The 15396-nt window shown below is 38.5% G+C and overlaps 1 protein-coding gene across 3 annotated transcripts in view; it reads left to right on the forward strand.

Annotated features, from left to right (window-relative positions):
* Positions 1 to 15396, forward strand: part of LOC123508996 (transmembrane protein 117-like) — a 112708-nt gene that overhangs the window by 89794 nt on the left and 7518 nt on the right. The window contains exons 6-10 of one of the 3 annotated variants that reach the window (XR_006676080.1): positions 5111 to 5367; positions 11254 to 11520; positions 11731 to 11856; positions 12309 to 12442; positions 13088 to 13157. Coding sequence is in view for 2 of the 3 variants with exons in the window: in XM_045263113.1 (XP_045119048.1) it covers positions 5111 to 5367; positions 11254 to 11520; positions 11731 to 11856; positions 12309 to 12442; positions 14698 to 14745 (832 nt within the window). In the remaining variant the exon portion in view is untranslated. Of the gene's footprint in view, positions 1 to 5110; positions 5368 to 11253; positions 11521 to 11730; positions 11857 to 12308; positions 12443 to 13087; positions 13158 to 14697; positions 14772 to 15396 lie in introns of all 3 variants that reach the window. The other 2 variants (XM_045263113.1, XM_045263112.1) reach the window with 2 other exon arrangements.

Consider the following 15396-nt stretch of genomic DNA (forward strand, 5'->3'; position numbering starts at 1 on the left):
TATATATATATATATATATATATATATATATATATATATATATATATATATATATATATATATATATATATATATATATATATATATATATATATATATATATATATATATATATATATATATATATATATATATATATATATATATATATATATATATATATATATATATATATATATATATATATATATATATATATATATATATATATATATATATATATATATATATATATATATATATATATATATATATATATATATATATATGTGTGTGTGTGTGTGTGTGTGTGTGTGTGTGTGTGTGTGTGTGTGTGTGTGTGTGTGTGTGTGTGTGTGTGTGTACTAATACATTTCTAGACAGAGAACAGAAAGATGAAATTATATAGGTACACATGTGATAAGAAGCATGTTCACTAATATACAGATTAATTAAAATGCAACATTTCTTTTATAAAATCATTGGAACCACACTATATAGGCATCCTAAAAAAATTTTACACACTTTAGCGGCTGATAACTAGATTGAATGATTGCAGTCAGACTAAACTTTGAACAAAGAAAATCTTCAAATCCTCAAATGCTATTGTAAATGTAAAAACACAGTTGAAGTGCAAAGACAGTTTTGGAGGAAGTTTCAAACAGATCCACCAACACAACTTACCAACACTCGAATTAGAGAAGTTTGAAGCCCACGGAACTGTTCAGAATGTCCACGAGAAACCTTCCTAAAGACCATGAACATAAATAACTCCCACAAAGCAAGAAAGAGTGCTGGAAACATATCACCTGTGCGGCAAGCAAATACCACCTGCAATAGTGCACTCTTTGGTCTGGATCACCACCATTAGTAGCATGGATTAATCAAATAATGTAATGTTTCTATTGACAATGCTTCAAAATGCAATAAACCGACAATTTTTAAATACCTACCTCACGACTCGCTTGCAGCATAGATTTTCTTGGATTTTGGAGATACTATGTTTCCAGCATTCTTTCTTGCATTGTGGGAGTTGTCCATGTTCATAGTCTCCTGGAATGCTTCTCGTGGACATTCTGAACAGTTGCATGGGCTTCAAACTTATCTCTAATTCGAGTGATGGTAAGTCGCGTTGGTGGATCAGTTTGAAACGTCCTCCTTAACGGTCTTTGCACTTCAACTGTGTTTTCACACTTACAGTACCATTTGAGGATTTCTTTTGTTCAAAACTTAATCTGGCTGCCATCATTAATTACAATAAGTTTAATCTGGATAGGAAAAAAAAACATCAATTAAGCTCTCAGCAACTAGTATATATATACATATTTTGGGACACCATATATATATATATATATATATATATATATATATATATATATATATATATATATATATATATATATATATATATATATATATATATATATATATATATATATATATATATATATATACAGTAGCACAACAATGTTTAAGGAGAGGCATGGGAAAACCCATGGAAAAATGGAGGTATGTAGCAAGTAATCTGAAGAAGAGTTGTTGAGGGATGGTGCATGGCAGAAAGGACTGCAAGACATCAGGCTGTAGGCACCCTAATGAACCTTAGACATGAATCGTGAAGAACATACTTGTTCATACTCAGGTGTTACTACAAGGGCAATATCACAGTTGCCTGAACTAATAGTAGTAAATATTTATTCTTTTTTCTCCCAAGTAGCATCAATACCTGTTACTGAGCATGTAGTATTCCTGAAGATGTATTTTTCCAAAAACAATGTTTCTTGTGGCTAGTTTAAAACAGTGCTCCACATAATCTGGAAAACTGTTATTCTTGGGACAAATAGAGTTCCTGTTGAGTTGTAAGTGGAACCCATCATCTTCAAAACACTAACACAGGTGACAGGTGTGGGATGTCTCATAGCCTGAAAAGACGATCCAAACAACTTTCATTACACAAACATCCCAATATCAAATTCTAATTAATATCATGAAAATAAAAGCATCTGATGTATGCAAAATTACAATGTTTAGGCATGCTTTAAATCTTATAAAATCACACACACACACACACACACACACACACACACACACACACACACACACACACACACACACACACACACACACACACACACACACACACACACACACACACACACACACACACACACACACACAACCGGGGTTCGATTCCCCGGCCGGGTGGAAATATTTGGGTATGTCTCCTTTCACGTGTAGCCCCTGTTCACCTAGCAGTGAGTAGGTACGGGATGTAAATCGAGGAGTTGTGATCTTGTTGTCCTGGTGTGTGGTGTGTGCCTGGTCTCAGACCTATCCCAAGATCGGAAATAATGAGCTCTGAGCTCGTTCCATAGGGTAACGTCTGGCTGTCTCGTCAGAGACTGCAGCAGATCAAACAGTGAATTACACACACACACACACACACACACACACACACACACACACACACACACACACACACACACACACACACACACACACACACACACACACACACACACACACACACACACACACACACACACACACAATAACTATAACAATTAACTATAGACCTGTGTCTTTAACAAGTGTGGTCGGTAAGATTTGTGAGAGGGTGATAAAGAAATATTGGATGCGGTTCCTGGAGGATCATAAGTTATTATCGGATCATCAATTTGGCTTTAGGAAAGGGAGGTCATGTGTAACAAATCTACTGAGCTTTTATTCAAGAGTGGTTGACAAAATACAAGAGAGAGAGGGATGGATGGACTGTGTATATTTGGATTTAAAAAAGCTTTTGACAAGGTACCTCACATGAGACTGCTATGGAAATTAGAGATTTATGGAGGACTGAAGGGAAAAGTGTTAAAGTGGATGGAAAACTACTTGAGATGGAGGGAGATGAGAACGGTAATAAGGGATGCAAAGTCGGACTGGTTGGTGGTGGAGAGTGGAGTCCCACAAGGTTCAGTGCTGGCACCAATACTTTTCCTTGTCTATATTAATGATATGCCAGAGGAGTAAACAGTTATATTAATTTGTTTGCGGATGATGCGAAGTTGTGTAGGTGTGTGAAGAGTGAAGAAGATTGTGAAATTTTACAGGCAGATCTGGATAGGATTTGGGAGTGGAGCAAGAGGTGGGAGATGGAATTTAATCTGAGCAAAAGTCATGTAATGGAGATGGGGAAGAGTGGAAGACGGCCAAGAGGGTCATATAAGATGGGTGAAGGAGTAGTGTTGAAAAAGGTGGAAAAGGAAAAGGATTTGGGAGTGATAATACAAGACCATGGGCAGTTTGAGGCTCATATTGACAAGATGTTTGGAGAAACATATAATTTGATTAGAAATATTGGATTAGCCTTTCATTATATGGATAAAGATATGATGAAGAAATTAATTAGTACGGTAATTAGACCAAGATTGGAATATGCTGGGGTGGTTTGGTCCCCTTATAAAAAGAAGCATATAAGGAAGTTGGAGAGATTGCAGAGAATGGCAACAAAAATGGTTCCGGAATTGGCAGAAATGACCTATGAGGAGAGATTAAAAGAAATGAATTTGCTTACCTTGGAACAAAGAAGAGAAAGAGGAGATTTAATACAGGTTTATAAACTGTTGAACGGTTTGGATGAAGTGGATAATGAACAAATGATGTTGAGAGAGGAAAATTTAAATAGAACTACGAGATCGCATAGTAAAAAGATAACCAAGGGAGTATGCTTGAAGGATGTGAAGAAATATATTTCCCACTGAGATGTGTGGAGGTGTGGAATAGTTTGAGTGAGGAGGTGGTGTCAGCAAGGAGTGTGCATAGTTTTAAAGGAAAGTTGGATGTGTGTAGATATGGAGACCGGGCTACACGAGTATGATACCCAGGCCCTGTAAAACTACAACTAGGTGAAACACACACACACACACACACACACACACACACACACACACCGTGTAGTGTAGTGGTTAGCACGCTCGACTCACAATCTAGAGGGCCGGGTTCGAGTTCCGGCGCGGCGAGGCAAATGCGCAAGCCTCATGTGTGGCCCCTGTTCACCTAGCAGTAAATAGGTACGGGATGTAACTCGAGGGGTTGTGGCCTCACTTTCCCGGTGTGTGGAGTGTGTTGTGGTCTCAGTCCTATCCGAAGATCGGTCTATGAGCTCTGAGCTCGCTCCGTAATGGGGAAGACTGGCTGGGTGACCAGGAGGCGACTGAGGTGAATTACACACACACACACACACACACACACACACACACACACACACACACACACACACACACACACACACACACACACACACACACACACACACACACATATATATATATATATATATATATATATATATATATATATATATATATATATATATATATATATATATATATATATATATATATATATATATATATATATATATATATATATATATATATATATATATATATATATATATATATATATATATATATGGAGGACCATGCATCACGAACCAACCATCTAATTGGAATGTTTAGACACCAAACTAGACAAGCAAGCCAAGACAGGTTAGTTTTGATGATGCATGTATGAACTTTCTGGGGCTGGCTGGGTGACCAACAGGTGACCGAGGTGAGGTGAATTACACGAAAACAGGCTCTAACTTAAATTAAGAAAAGTATTGCTACTTTACTCTGCTGGAATATATATATATATATATATATATATATATATATATATATATATATATATATATATATATATATATATATATATGTACATTTGTTGACATTGTGCCCGTATGGGAGCAGAAAGGCGATAATGTTGATACATCTGTGGCGTTATATCCTCTCGTATCAAATCTACCTACATTGTACCCATCATTTTTTACAGTGTACTACTACTACTACTACTACTACTACTACTACTACTACTACTACTACTACTACTACTACTACTACTACTACTACTACTACCACCACTACTACTACTACCACTACTACCACTACTACAACTCTACCATTCCCCATCGCACAAGCAAGCAAGCAAACACGCAGCACGTACATCATTATTTTATTTATTATTCAATTGCCTCACAACCCAACCAGACTTACATGACAATCACCTAACCAACCTTCCATCCTTCCCGCAGCATGATGAAGGCCGCGGCAACCTGCACGTGGCTGGGAGATCTGGTGACTGCCCTCATGGTAACAGATATGATGCTGCAGGACAACTTGTATCCGAACTGGGCGCCTGAGTTCCGTCGCCTTTACCGGATTTCAAACGTCCCGCGAATCCTAATCTTCTGGTGCGGGTATATCGTGGTGGCAATAGTGGTGATCTTCCTCATCGTGTCTGACTATATATCCTGGGACGAGCTTAACAAGGGCTTCGTGGAAACTACCGGTGAGTTGCCTTACGTTGTTGTTGTTCGTTGTGGATTGTTGTTATCTGGTGTTGTGTTGCGTGTGTTGTTTCAGTTTGTTTTTGTTTGTTTTTCAGTTCCTTGTTCGTTATGATGTGTTTTGTGATGTGTTTCTGTGTTTTCTTTCTTCTTTGTTCATTTGTGCTTGTCTGTTTTAGTTACGGTAGTAGTAAAGTGGTTTCTCTCTCTCTCTCTCTCTCTCTCTCTCTCTCTCTCTCTCTGTGTGTGTGTGTGTGTGTGTGTGTGTGTGTGTGTGTGTGTGAAAGTTCTAAATCCCTTCCACCACCCATCCATTCTTTTCCTTCCTGCATTTCCTAATCTTCTTAACTCTCGTTGCTTGGTTCCTTTGATTTCGTTCTGTCCAATCCCTCCCTCTGTGTTCCTCTCCACTCTGCTCCCTTTTCCTCGGGCCAATTACGTTCCCTCTTCCTTTCCCCTCCATTTCCTCCGCCTCTCCCTCCCTGCCTTCCCCTCCTTGTATCGACCATGTGCTCAGAAGGGGGAGAGGAGAAGTCAGATGTCCTAATCTCAGACACCTGTGGCTTCTTTGCGCGCGTCACACCGTCAAAACGTCACACTTGGTTAATCTGGATTCCCCATGCAAGACACCCTCTGTCAGATTTAGCGGGGAGTGAATCAATATGTATGCTGAGTGTGTGTGGAATGTATTGTGAGCTTTGGTGAATTGTCAAGTGTAAGATAGAAATGTTTTGGTTTTGTTAGGAAACTGTACAGGTGTTTTTAAAAGGCGTTTCATATATGCGGTGTGTCTGATGATTCTTCTTTTCTCTTATGTTTATTTACTTACTTTTTTTTTTTTTGTCGTTTTTGGGTAATTGTCAAGCTTAAGATGATTTTTTTAGGGTTTTGTTAAGAAACTGTTGAGGTGTTTTAAAAGGTCCTTCATATATAATGTGTTTGAAGATTATCCTTTTCACTTATGCTTATTTATCTTTATTTTTGCTTATTTTTATCTGTTTTCTTCACTTCCTTCGTCTATCTTGTCTCCCATCTCTTCTGTCCATCTTCTCTGTCCCTCCCTGTCTCCCCGCCTGCCTTCCGTCGTCTTTGTGTCATAAATCTTTCCCTCTCTTTGTGTATCTTTCCTGGCATGTTTCCCTTTATTGTATTGCATATTCTGCATTTTTCTTACCCTTCCTCCTCCTCCTCCTCCTCCTCCTCCTCCTCCTCCTCCTCCTCCTCCTCCTCCTTCTTGTTTTTGTTTTTCGTCTCCTCCTCCTCCTTCTCCTTCGTCTCATCCTCATAGTCTCAAGGAGAGCCGAGAGAAATACATCAACAGAACAGTGAATAATTTTTTTTTTTTTTAGATTTGTTGTGTTTCCTTGTCTGCAATCGGTGTGTGTGTGTGTGTGTGTGTGTGTGTGTGTGTGTGTGTGTGTGTGTGTGTGTGTGTGTGTTTTGCAGTCTGTGCTTTAGCAGACGTAGTAGTAGTAGTAGCAGCAGCAGCAGCAGCAGCAGCAGCAGCAGCAGCAGCAGCAGCAGCAGTAGTAGTAGTAGTAGTAGTAGTAGTAGTAGTAGTATAGTAGCCATGTATGTAGTTATAAATTGTGGTAATTGTCTGTGTAAAACTATACAGATCTTGACTGTTTCTTCAACCTCTTTCCAAACTTCCTCATGTTCTTAATCTTCGTTATGAGCAAGTTTAAGTTTTATTTACTTACTTCGTTTTCAGCTTCACACGCATGCACTGACAGCCTTTGCTCTCGTCTTCACTCGCCTTGTTTCTTCTCTCTCTCTCTCTCTCTCTCTCTCTCTCTCTCTCTCTCTCTCTGCATTCCTTGCGTTCCTTTCCTACTGGTAATGAAGAGATCTGGAAAAGTGCGCATCATGAAACCAAATTATTGCATTAAATCATGGAAATTTACTTGCTACTGTTAAGGAATCTCTGGTATATAGGTTCCTTGGCTAATGTTTTGCTGGTGTGGTCTTCTCTTCCTTTTGTGTCACTTCTGTCCTTTCCTTTCTCCTGACCTCTGATTGTTTGCTATCTCTTGCGTTTGTTATTCTTATCTATGTTTTTCGTTTTTCCTTTTCCCTTCTTTACTTGATGCATGGCTCCTTTCCTTTCGCTCTCTCTGCTTACCAAGAATATCTGTGCATAGTCTACAAATGTAATCTTGAATCATCTTTACCGTCTTCTTCTTCTTCTTTCTTCCTTGCCTTTCAGCTTTCCTTGTTCCATTCACAGACTTGCTCTCACTTCACCGTAACCTCCGCGCCTCCTCGCTTCTTATAATCCTCAAGTTCTCACTCTCGGCAACACAGTGCATAGAATGTTCCTCTTTTCTCTTCGACATTTTATTCCTTTCATCCAGGTCTTGATGAAACTTTTGTGGGTGTCCAACACGTCGCCGTCGCTGCCGCCGCCTTGCAACAACGACCGTTTTTTATGTGTCGTAACTGGAGTGTTGCCAGGATCAGTGGGTGGCCAGTGGTGGTGGTGGTGGTGGTGGTAGTGGTGGTGGTTCTTGCGGCCGTTTTCTGCAGGAACGAGCAGTGTTGTTGTTGTAGTTGTTATTATTATTGTTATTATTATTATTATTATTATTATTATTATTATTATTATTATTATTATTAATAATATTATCATTTTTTATTATTATTTTTATTATTATTATTATTATTATTATTATTATTATTGGTATGATTATTGTTGTTGTTGTTATCATCATCATCATCATCATTATTTTTTTTAATGTATAAATAACAATTGTAGTGGATTTACTACTACTACTACTATTGCACTACTACTACTATTGCACTACTACTACTACTACTACTGCACTACTACTACTACTACTACTACTACTACTACTACTACTACTACTACTACTATTATTGCACTACTACTACTACTGCTGCACCACTACTACTACCACTACTACTACTACTACTACTATTGTTGCACTACTACTACCACTACTACCACTACTACTGCTGCTACCACTGCTACTGCTACCACCACTGCTACTGCTGCTGCTACTACTGCTGCTGCTGCTGCTGCTGCTGCTACTACTACTACTACTACTACTACTACTACTACTACTACTACTATTACTACTACTGCTGCTGCTACTTCTACTATACTACGTGTGTGTGTGTGTGTGTGTGTGTGTGTGTGTGTGTGTGTGTGTGTGTGTGTGTGTGTGTGTGCACCATAATGGCTCAATATGGTTCTCTTCCACAGCCTCGGAGAAACAAACTGCTACATCGTGACCTGAAATAATACTCATTTTCTTCCACCTCTTCATCACTCCTCTCTCTGGCTTCGTTTTCCTTCCTCTCTCATCCCTAATGCCTCACCGTCTCACTCCTCTCTCTCTCTCTCTCTCTCTCTTAATAACATGCATATTTTCGTGTTATTGAAATTTCTTACGTCTTGCATTTTTGTGAAGGAGGAAAAGATGGATATTGTTTACATGTTGACCGTCCCTCGCAACAAGAGCGCCGTGTTGTCTGCTGACTCCTGTGCTGTGTGGCTACGCCTGTTTGGCTGCTTTATATTTCTTGCTTTTGCCATATTTGTCTTTATTTTCTATTATTGTTTCTTCCACATGGCCACTTCTTTCTCCTCTTTCCTTACTCGCTTCCATTTTTATTATGATTTTATAGTTTACCCTTCCATAACTCTTTTCTTTGCATTATTCTCTTGTTTTCTTCTTCCTCGTCCTTCTTATTACTCGCTTCCTCCTCTGTTATCTTTCTTATGTTTCATCCTTCCTCTTCTGCTATATGGAAAAGTATCATATTTTCCTTTCTTATTCCTCTTCTTTGTCAATTTCTCGTTATTTTCTGCCCTCTCTTCTTTACACACATTCTCCCCATGCTCCATTCATACTGCCTCCAGAGTCCAGACAGCGTGGGTGTAAAGTAAAGCATTAAAAATTATGCTATTATCGTGAAGTTATAATTACGTTCATGTTTACTTAACGAGTGTGTGGAGTCTTGAGATTATAGACTGGAAAGAGTTCTTAGCGAAGGGAACGATGTGTGTGTGTGTGTGTGGTGCGGTGCTCCTCCGTGTCACGTGTGGTGACATTGATCAGGTGAGTCTTGTCACTTCAAGGAAAGTCTAAATTTACTTCAAAGGATGAGGAGGGTGTTGTCTCTGTTGGTGGTGGTGGAGGGGGTGGTTTCCGTTTCTGTTGTACGTTGTTGGAGGCGGCGGCTACGTACTACTACTACTACTACTACTACCATCACTTTCAGCAGCAATTTTCACCACCATCACCGTCATACTATTAATGCTCTCACAATCATCATCCATCTCCGTCTGTTTACTATTTTCCACCTGCGCACTAATTACTCCCAGCCACGGACAACTTCCCGCTGAGACGATGCATATATGAATACCAATAAGGAAGGAAATGAGAGGCCTTCCTTCCCTGTGTTCCGAAGTGCACTCCTCTCTGGTTTTCTTCTTACTAGCTGTTCTACGCTCTCGCCACGACAGATTTTCAAGGCCACAGAGACGAGTAGGCGGGTTTTCAAGGCAGTATCTCGTAATGATAATGTAGAAATCTTGCCAGTCTCCCTCTAGATACATAAAATACCCACAACCCCTTCAGTACCATGACGCATTTTCGTATTCATTCTGGTTACTATTTGGTGAAACTCATGTTGGGGATTAAAGTAGTGAAGACTGGCCATTAATCTTCTGACCTCCATAGACCCTCCTTAATGTCAATAAAGTGGTCAAATCGTACACAAATCTCAAGGTAAAAATGTGCACCAGTATTGAAGAAGTTAAGAACACTAGTAGCTTCAACTAGAGCCTTTGGAAAGTAGTAATGGAGAGAGCAAAGCATTTCAGAATACGGGCTTTATCCAGTATAGTGTTTAGTGAGTATTCTGTTCTTTCTCCTCCTCCTCCTTCGTTCTCCTTTCACTTATTCTTATTGTTGGTAAATTCTTCACAGTCTTACCATGTCATACTTGTTGTTCTTTAGCCTGTAGTGTTTAGGAAGTTATCTGCTCTTTAACCTCTTTCACTGATTCTTTTTCATCTTGGCTTTGTATTTGGTGATCTTTAGCTTGTAGTATGTAGGAAGCAATCTGTTCTTTGTTATTGATTCTTATTGCTGTTGAATTATTAATGGTGGCTCATCTAGTTAAGTGAAATTGTCTGGATTTGGTTCATATGCTCATTAGGTTCATAAGTGAAAGGTGTGTAGAGTTATATTTCTTACAATGTGCATGGGTGTCAGTTCTGTGGGGGATGTGAGTGACATGGCCTTCCCCACGCTTTTCAGACTGATTTAGTATGATTTGTATCCCCCCCCCTCAGTTTTCATAGTAAGTTGTCCATTGCTATTTTACGTTTTATCAGTTTTATCAAGGAATAATCGTTATAGAATACTACTAATGGCAACACAGGCAACAAAACTGAGTACATGGGGGTTGTTAAATTTCAAGTAGCACAAGCAAGCTATAATTCTCTCTCTCTCTCTCTCTCTCTCTCTCTCTCTCTCTCTCTCTCTCTCTCTCTCTCTCTCTCTCTCTCTCTCTCTCTCTCTCTCTCTCTCTCTCTCTCTCTCTCTCCAAAAAAGTTATAATATTCTCACTTTTTTTCCCTTATCAATTTTAACCTCCTTCCTTTCACATGTATGCCTTAGTCTCCTCCTTTACTTGTTTTTCCATACTTGATTAATTAATGTACTTTTCTTCTTGCTGTTTACCTCCTTCCTCTCTCCACAGTTATCACAAGTGCCTCTAGTCTCCTTCATCTCTCCAGAGTCTGTACATGTCTCTTCCTATAATCCCTTTCCTCTCCCATATATTCAATTACCTCTAGTCTTTTTTGTGCACTTTCCCTTAGATTTAGTTCCTCCCCTTCCTCTCCCCAGAATTATCACGTGCATTCCTGGCATCCTTCATCCTCGTCATGGACTTGCTGATTGTCATGCAGGATTGGGACTTCCCACACTTCACCTCCACCATTGACGTTAACCTGCCAGGCTTCTCTACCTACATCCTCCGCTGGAAGTACGCTAAGATATCCGTCACTGGCAAGTGGTTCAACTATGGCATCATCTTTATGGTCATGATTCTGGACCTCAACATGTGGAAGAACCAGCTCTTCTACAGTCCTGGTCCCTATGGCCAGTATATAGGTGTGTTATCCAAGGCTATACCATAAAATCACTCTAGTGACTGAACTGTAAATGTACCCTTTTCTTCTTTCACAAGGAATGATTTGTAGAAAATTTATAATATCTGAGTAGTACAGGTCATATATTCTCTTTGTCTCTCTGTCTTTTATGTACAAATTTGTTGGCTTCTTTTAGTTACCCTGATATTCTTTCCTTCCTATGTACTCTCAGACCCCAACAGCAGCAAAGTGTACACGGTAGAGGACCCTGTGTTCATCAGTGAGGGCAACGAGAGTATGTGGACGTGGAAGGCACGCTCAGAGATAGACAACGCAACGGGCCGACCTTACTTAGAAGGTGAGTGAGGTAATGTGTCTGGCATGAGAGGGATGTCACATTTTTCCCTCCTTACCAGAATATGAAAATATTTCTTTGCTCAGTTCATCCAAAGTGTATACTGTATGTAGTTTGATATCATTCTATTGAAAATCACTAAAAAAGCTGTTCATATCAAGAAGGAAGATTCTACATAGCCCAGAATTTGTACATGTATAACAAATGTATAAGACAAAAATTAAAACTGGTGCACCATTTTGACACCAAAGGATAATGTTAATCTTGAGCTAAGAAAAAAAATGGCTCACGTTTTTGCATTTCTCTTACTCAAGCTTATGTCATATTAAATTTTCTTCAGTGGTACTTGATATTTGCCTCTTAGTGACCATTAATTACAAGGAGTGACATATTGAAGACTGGTCATTCCTGGGCATTGGGATGCAACTACTATGGCTGGGTATTTTTCTCCACAGCGGACATGGACATGAACTCTCGCTACATGGACTACAGCCTCTCAGTGAAGTGTACTGCCTTCATTCCCAACATACTAGGTTTCATCATGCTCTTTACTTTGGTCTCCCTGTACGGCCGCTTCCCACCCAACCAGGTTAGCTCAACACCTCTTTGCCAGTACTATTTATTCTTGCTCATTTTATTCTTTGGATGATTTAAAGATGTTTCTGCAAAGAAAAGAAAGTAGTATTAGTACTTATGTTTGATATTTTTTTCCTTACATATGAATCTTTGTTAAGTGCTGAGTTATTGGTGCTGATGGAAATTGCATCTGGCACTAAGAAAGGAAATAAAGATTGTTGGATTAGAGGTTGTTTTTGAATGCTACTTTGATAACTGATATATTCAGGAAACATTATTTTCTCTAAATTGTATTTTAATTGACATGTGCAAAAGTGCAGAGGTTAGGACTGCCCCTGGCAGAACTCTGATTTATTTCCTCTATGCTGTCTAGGTAATTAGCATTACCTAGTAACCTGCATGTCAGTATAATGCCTAGATGATTTACAGTGATGAGTAGGTGAGGTGCACCATGCTGTGACCTGCTTCAGTGTGTGAGTGTGGTCACATACTGTGTTCATGGAGGTTTTCAGCATCAGTTGCTCATAATTAGGACAGAGTACATTGGCATGGTGTATCTTAATTAATGAACATTCTTAGATAAGCTCTAACAAGATGGTAAGTTAATGGTAAGTTTCATAGTGACTAGTTACTACCACAAATAATTATTTATTTTCAGCATTACTGTGCAATGTAAGGTATTGGTAATTTCACTCAAGCACTACATATGTTGCAGTGTTCAGTACATCGTAAGTGAGAATTCAACCACCACTTCACAAGTCCACTTTTGCTTCACTTGGACTAAATTTAACTTATTGTTTCTTATTTTGTATTTTCTAATACTATTGTCTTTGGTTCATTACAGCTTGAACACTGTTTTGCATGGATTTTTCACCCACAACCTGTATCACCATTAGGCACATCCCCACCAGCCAAAAGATTACACTTAACAGCACACCCATTATGCTTTACTGTCACTGAGTTCACCTTGTCTCTGCTCAGAATCCAGTATCATAAGTTTTCTTTGACACCTGAACCTCTCTTGTTATTAGCTGAAGCTTTTAAGGATACTGTTTATATTAGCATAAGCCATGACTTTATAACTGACAGGCTTTTAATGGAGGAAATGTATTTCTCATCAAATCAGCAAGGCATGGTGTACTATCCTTGAAAGACAATTGTACACTGATGTTACTAGAGAAACCAAAATGGAAGCTACTGTATTTTCAGAGTTTAATAATGCAGTATTGTAAATTGTGCTATTATAAAACATTGGTTTGAAGTTCCTCATTCATGCTGTCAGTGTGATGTGATCGACATCCATTCATGCACAGTGTTGGAACTTGACAGTATGGGTTAAGCTTTTATTGTAGGTTAAGTCAATCTGTATGTAGGTAATTGTTATTCAAATACAAAACCAATGATACTGGATGGATGTATTTTCCTTCTGCTCTCTTTAGTGTAATATATATATATATATATATATATATATATATATATATATATATATATATATATATATATATATATATATATATATATATATATACAGTTGAGCTCCATCTACAACTGAAGCCACACATTGTGCTAAGCCCACTCTCTTCGACAACAGCCACTGAAAGCTGCATGCTGTCTAGTGCAGATTTCAGTGTTTTTTGTGATGGTTTTCATCAACTCACAGACATTTCTTTTTCTGTTTCTCTCACTTTCTTTTCTTTATATTTCCTCTCTTATTTTGTGGCTACAAGTGAAAATTCTTATGGCATATCAGGCATATCATATCTTTACTACTGTAAGTCAGAAAGCTTACAGTAAACTTCATGCTTATGTACAGATAAAAAGCTTACAAAGAATATACACACTTGTATAGAGACTTGCATAATTCTTTATAGCATATTTTGATAACAAATATTTTCTGGAATGCACCATTCCTCAGCTTGCATTCTAGGAATATTGTAAATCTAAATGCTTCAGTTTGATGGAAGATCTTATTAATGGCATGAAAATTATAACTGTGTAGAGTGGGTATTTGCAACATTCCAAGGGGGACAAAAATTATTGAGATCGAAAATAATTTTATAATATTTTGAATATATTATCACAATTCTTATTTATCAAGATTTGATATTTTTCATTGTATTTGTTAAGTTTTTGGTGGTTTAAGTCAGTATAAGCTTGAGCTGTGAAGGTATTAATGGAGAGGTGGTGAGGGGCACACTCTCCTCTCCTTCACCCTCCACCCTCACACCACATCTCACTTGCCCTTATTTCTCCCTCCACGCTCGCCAGTTGCACCTCATGGCTCGCCCACACCCACGAAAAACACGTAACCCCTGAGTTTGGGCGTCGTGTTTACCCATCAGGTCTGCTATATATTATCTATAGTGACCTTGAGCATCTTAGAAGAGCCTTTTCCCCTTCCCCCTTAGTTGGAGCACTTTAGCAAGGGTGATTACCACCTGTAGTGACCACTCTGAGCTTCCTAGATCCCAAGACTTTCCCTGATACTGCAACTTTCAACAATTTGACTGCTGAGGAGAAACAGGAAGATCATCATTTTGTATCATAGTTCACTTCTCATAAAAGGATGAATAAATAAAAAAATTACATGCATATTGTAGTTATCAGATCTGCTTTGTTTATTTTGTGGTACATATTTGCTGTGAAATTACAAAGCATATCTCACATTCTTGGAAGTAATTGTATATACAGTGTGTTGTGACCTAATTGCTTTGAGTTATGTGTGGTGTGTCACATAGCAAGACAGAGGAGATGTTTGCCTGGGAAGGAAGCAGAGGTCTTGGTGCATGAGCCAGGCTGTGTACAGGACCATGCTGGCCTAGATGTAGAAGCTAACATATATTAGTATTGATTAGTTCATTAGTAATAGCTCTCCTTTGTTTATTTATTTATTTGTGTGTGTGTGATTTTGAAAGATTTGTGTTGGCATAATTTGATTTCTAAGTTTTATTTGTTGACTGGACCAGA

This window comes from Portunus trituberculatus, chromosome 25 (genome assembly GCF_017591435.1).
Source record: "Portunus trituberculatus isolate SZX2019 chromosome 25, ASM1759143v1, whole genome shotgun sequence".
NCBI lineage: Eukaryota > Metazoa > Arthropoda > Malacostraca > Decapoda > Portunidae > Portunus > Portunus trituberculatus.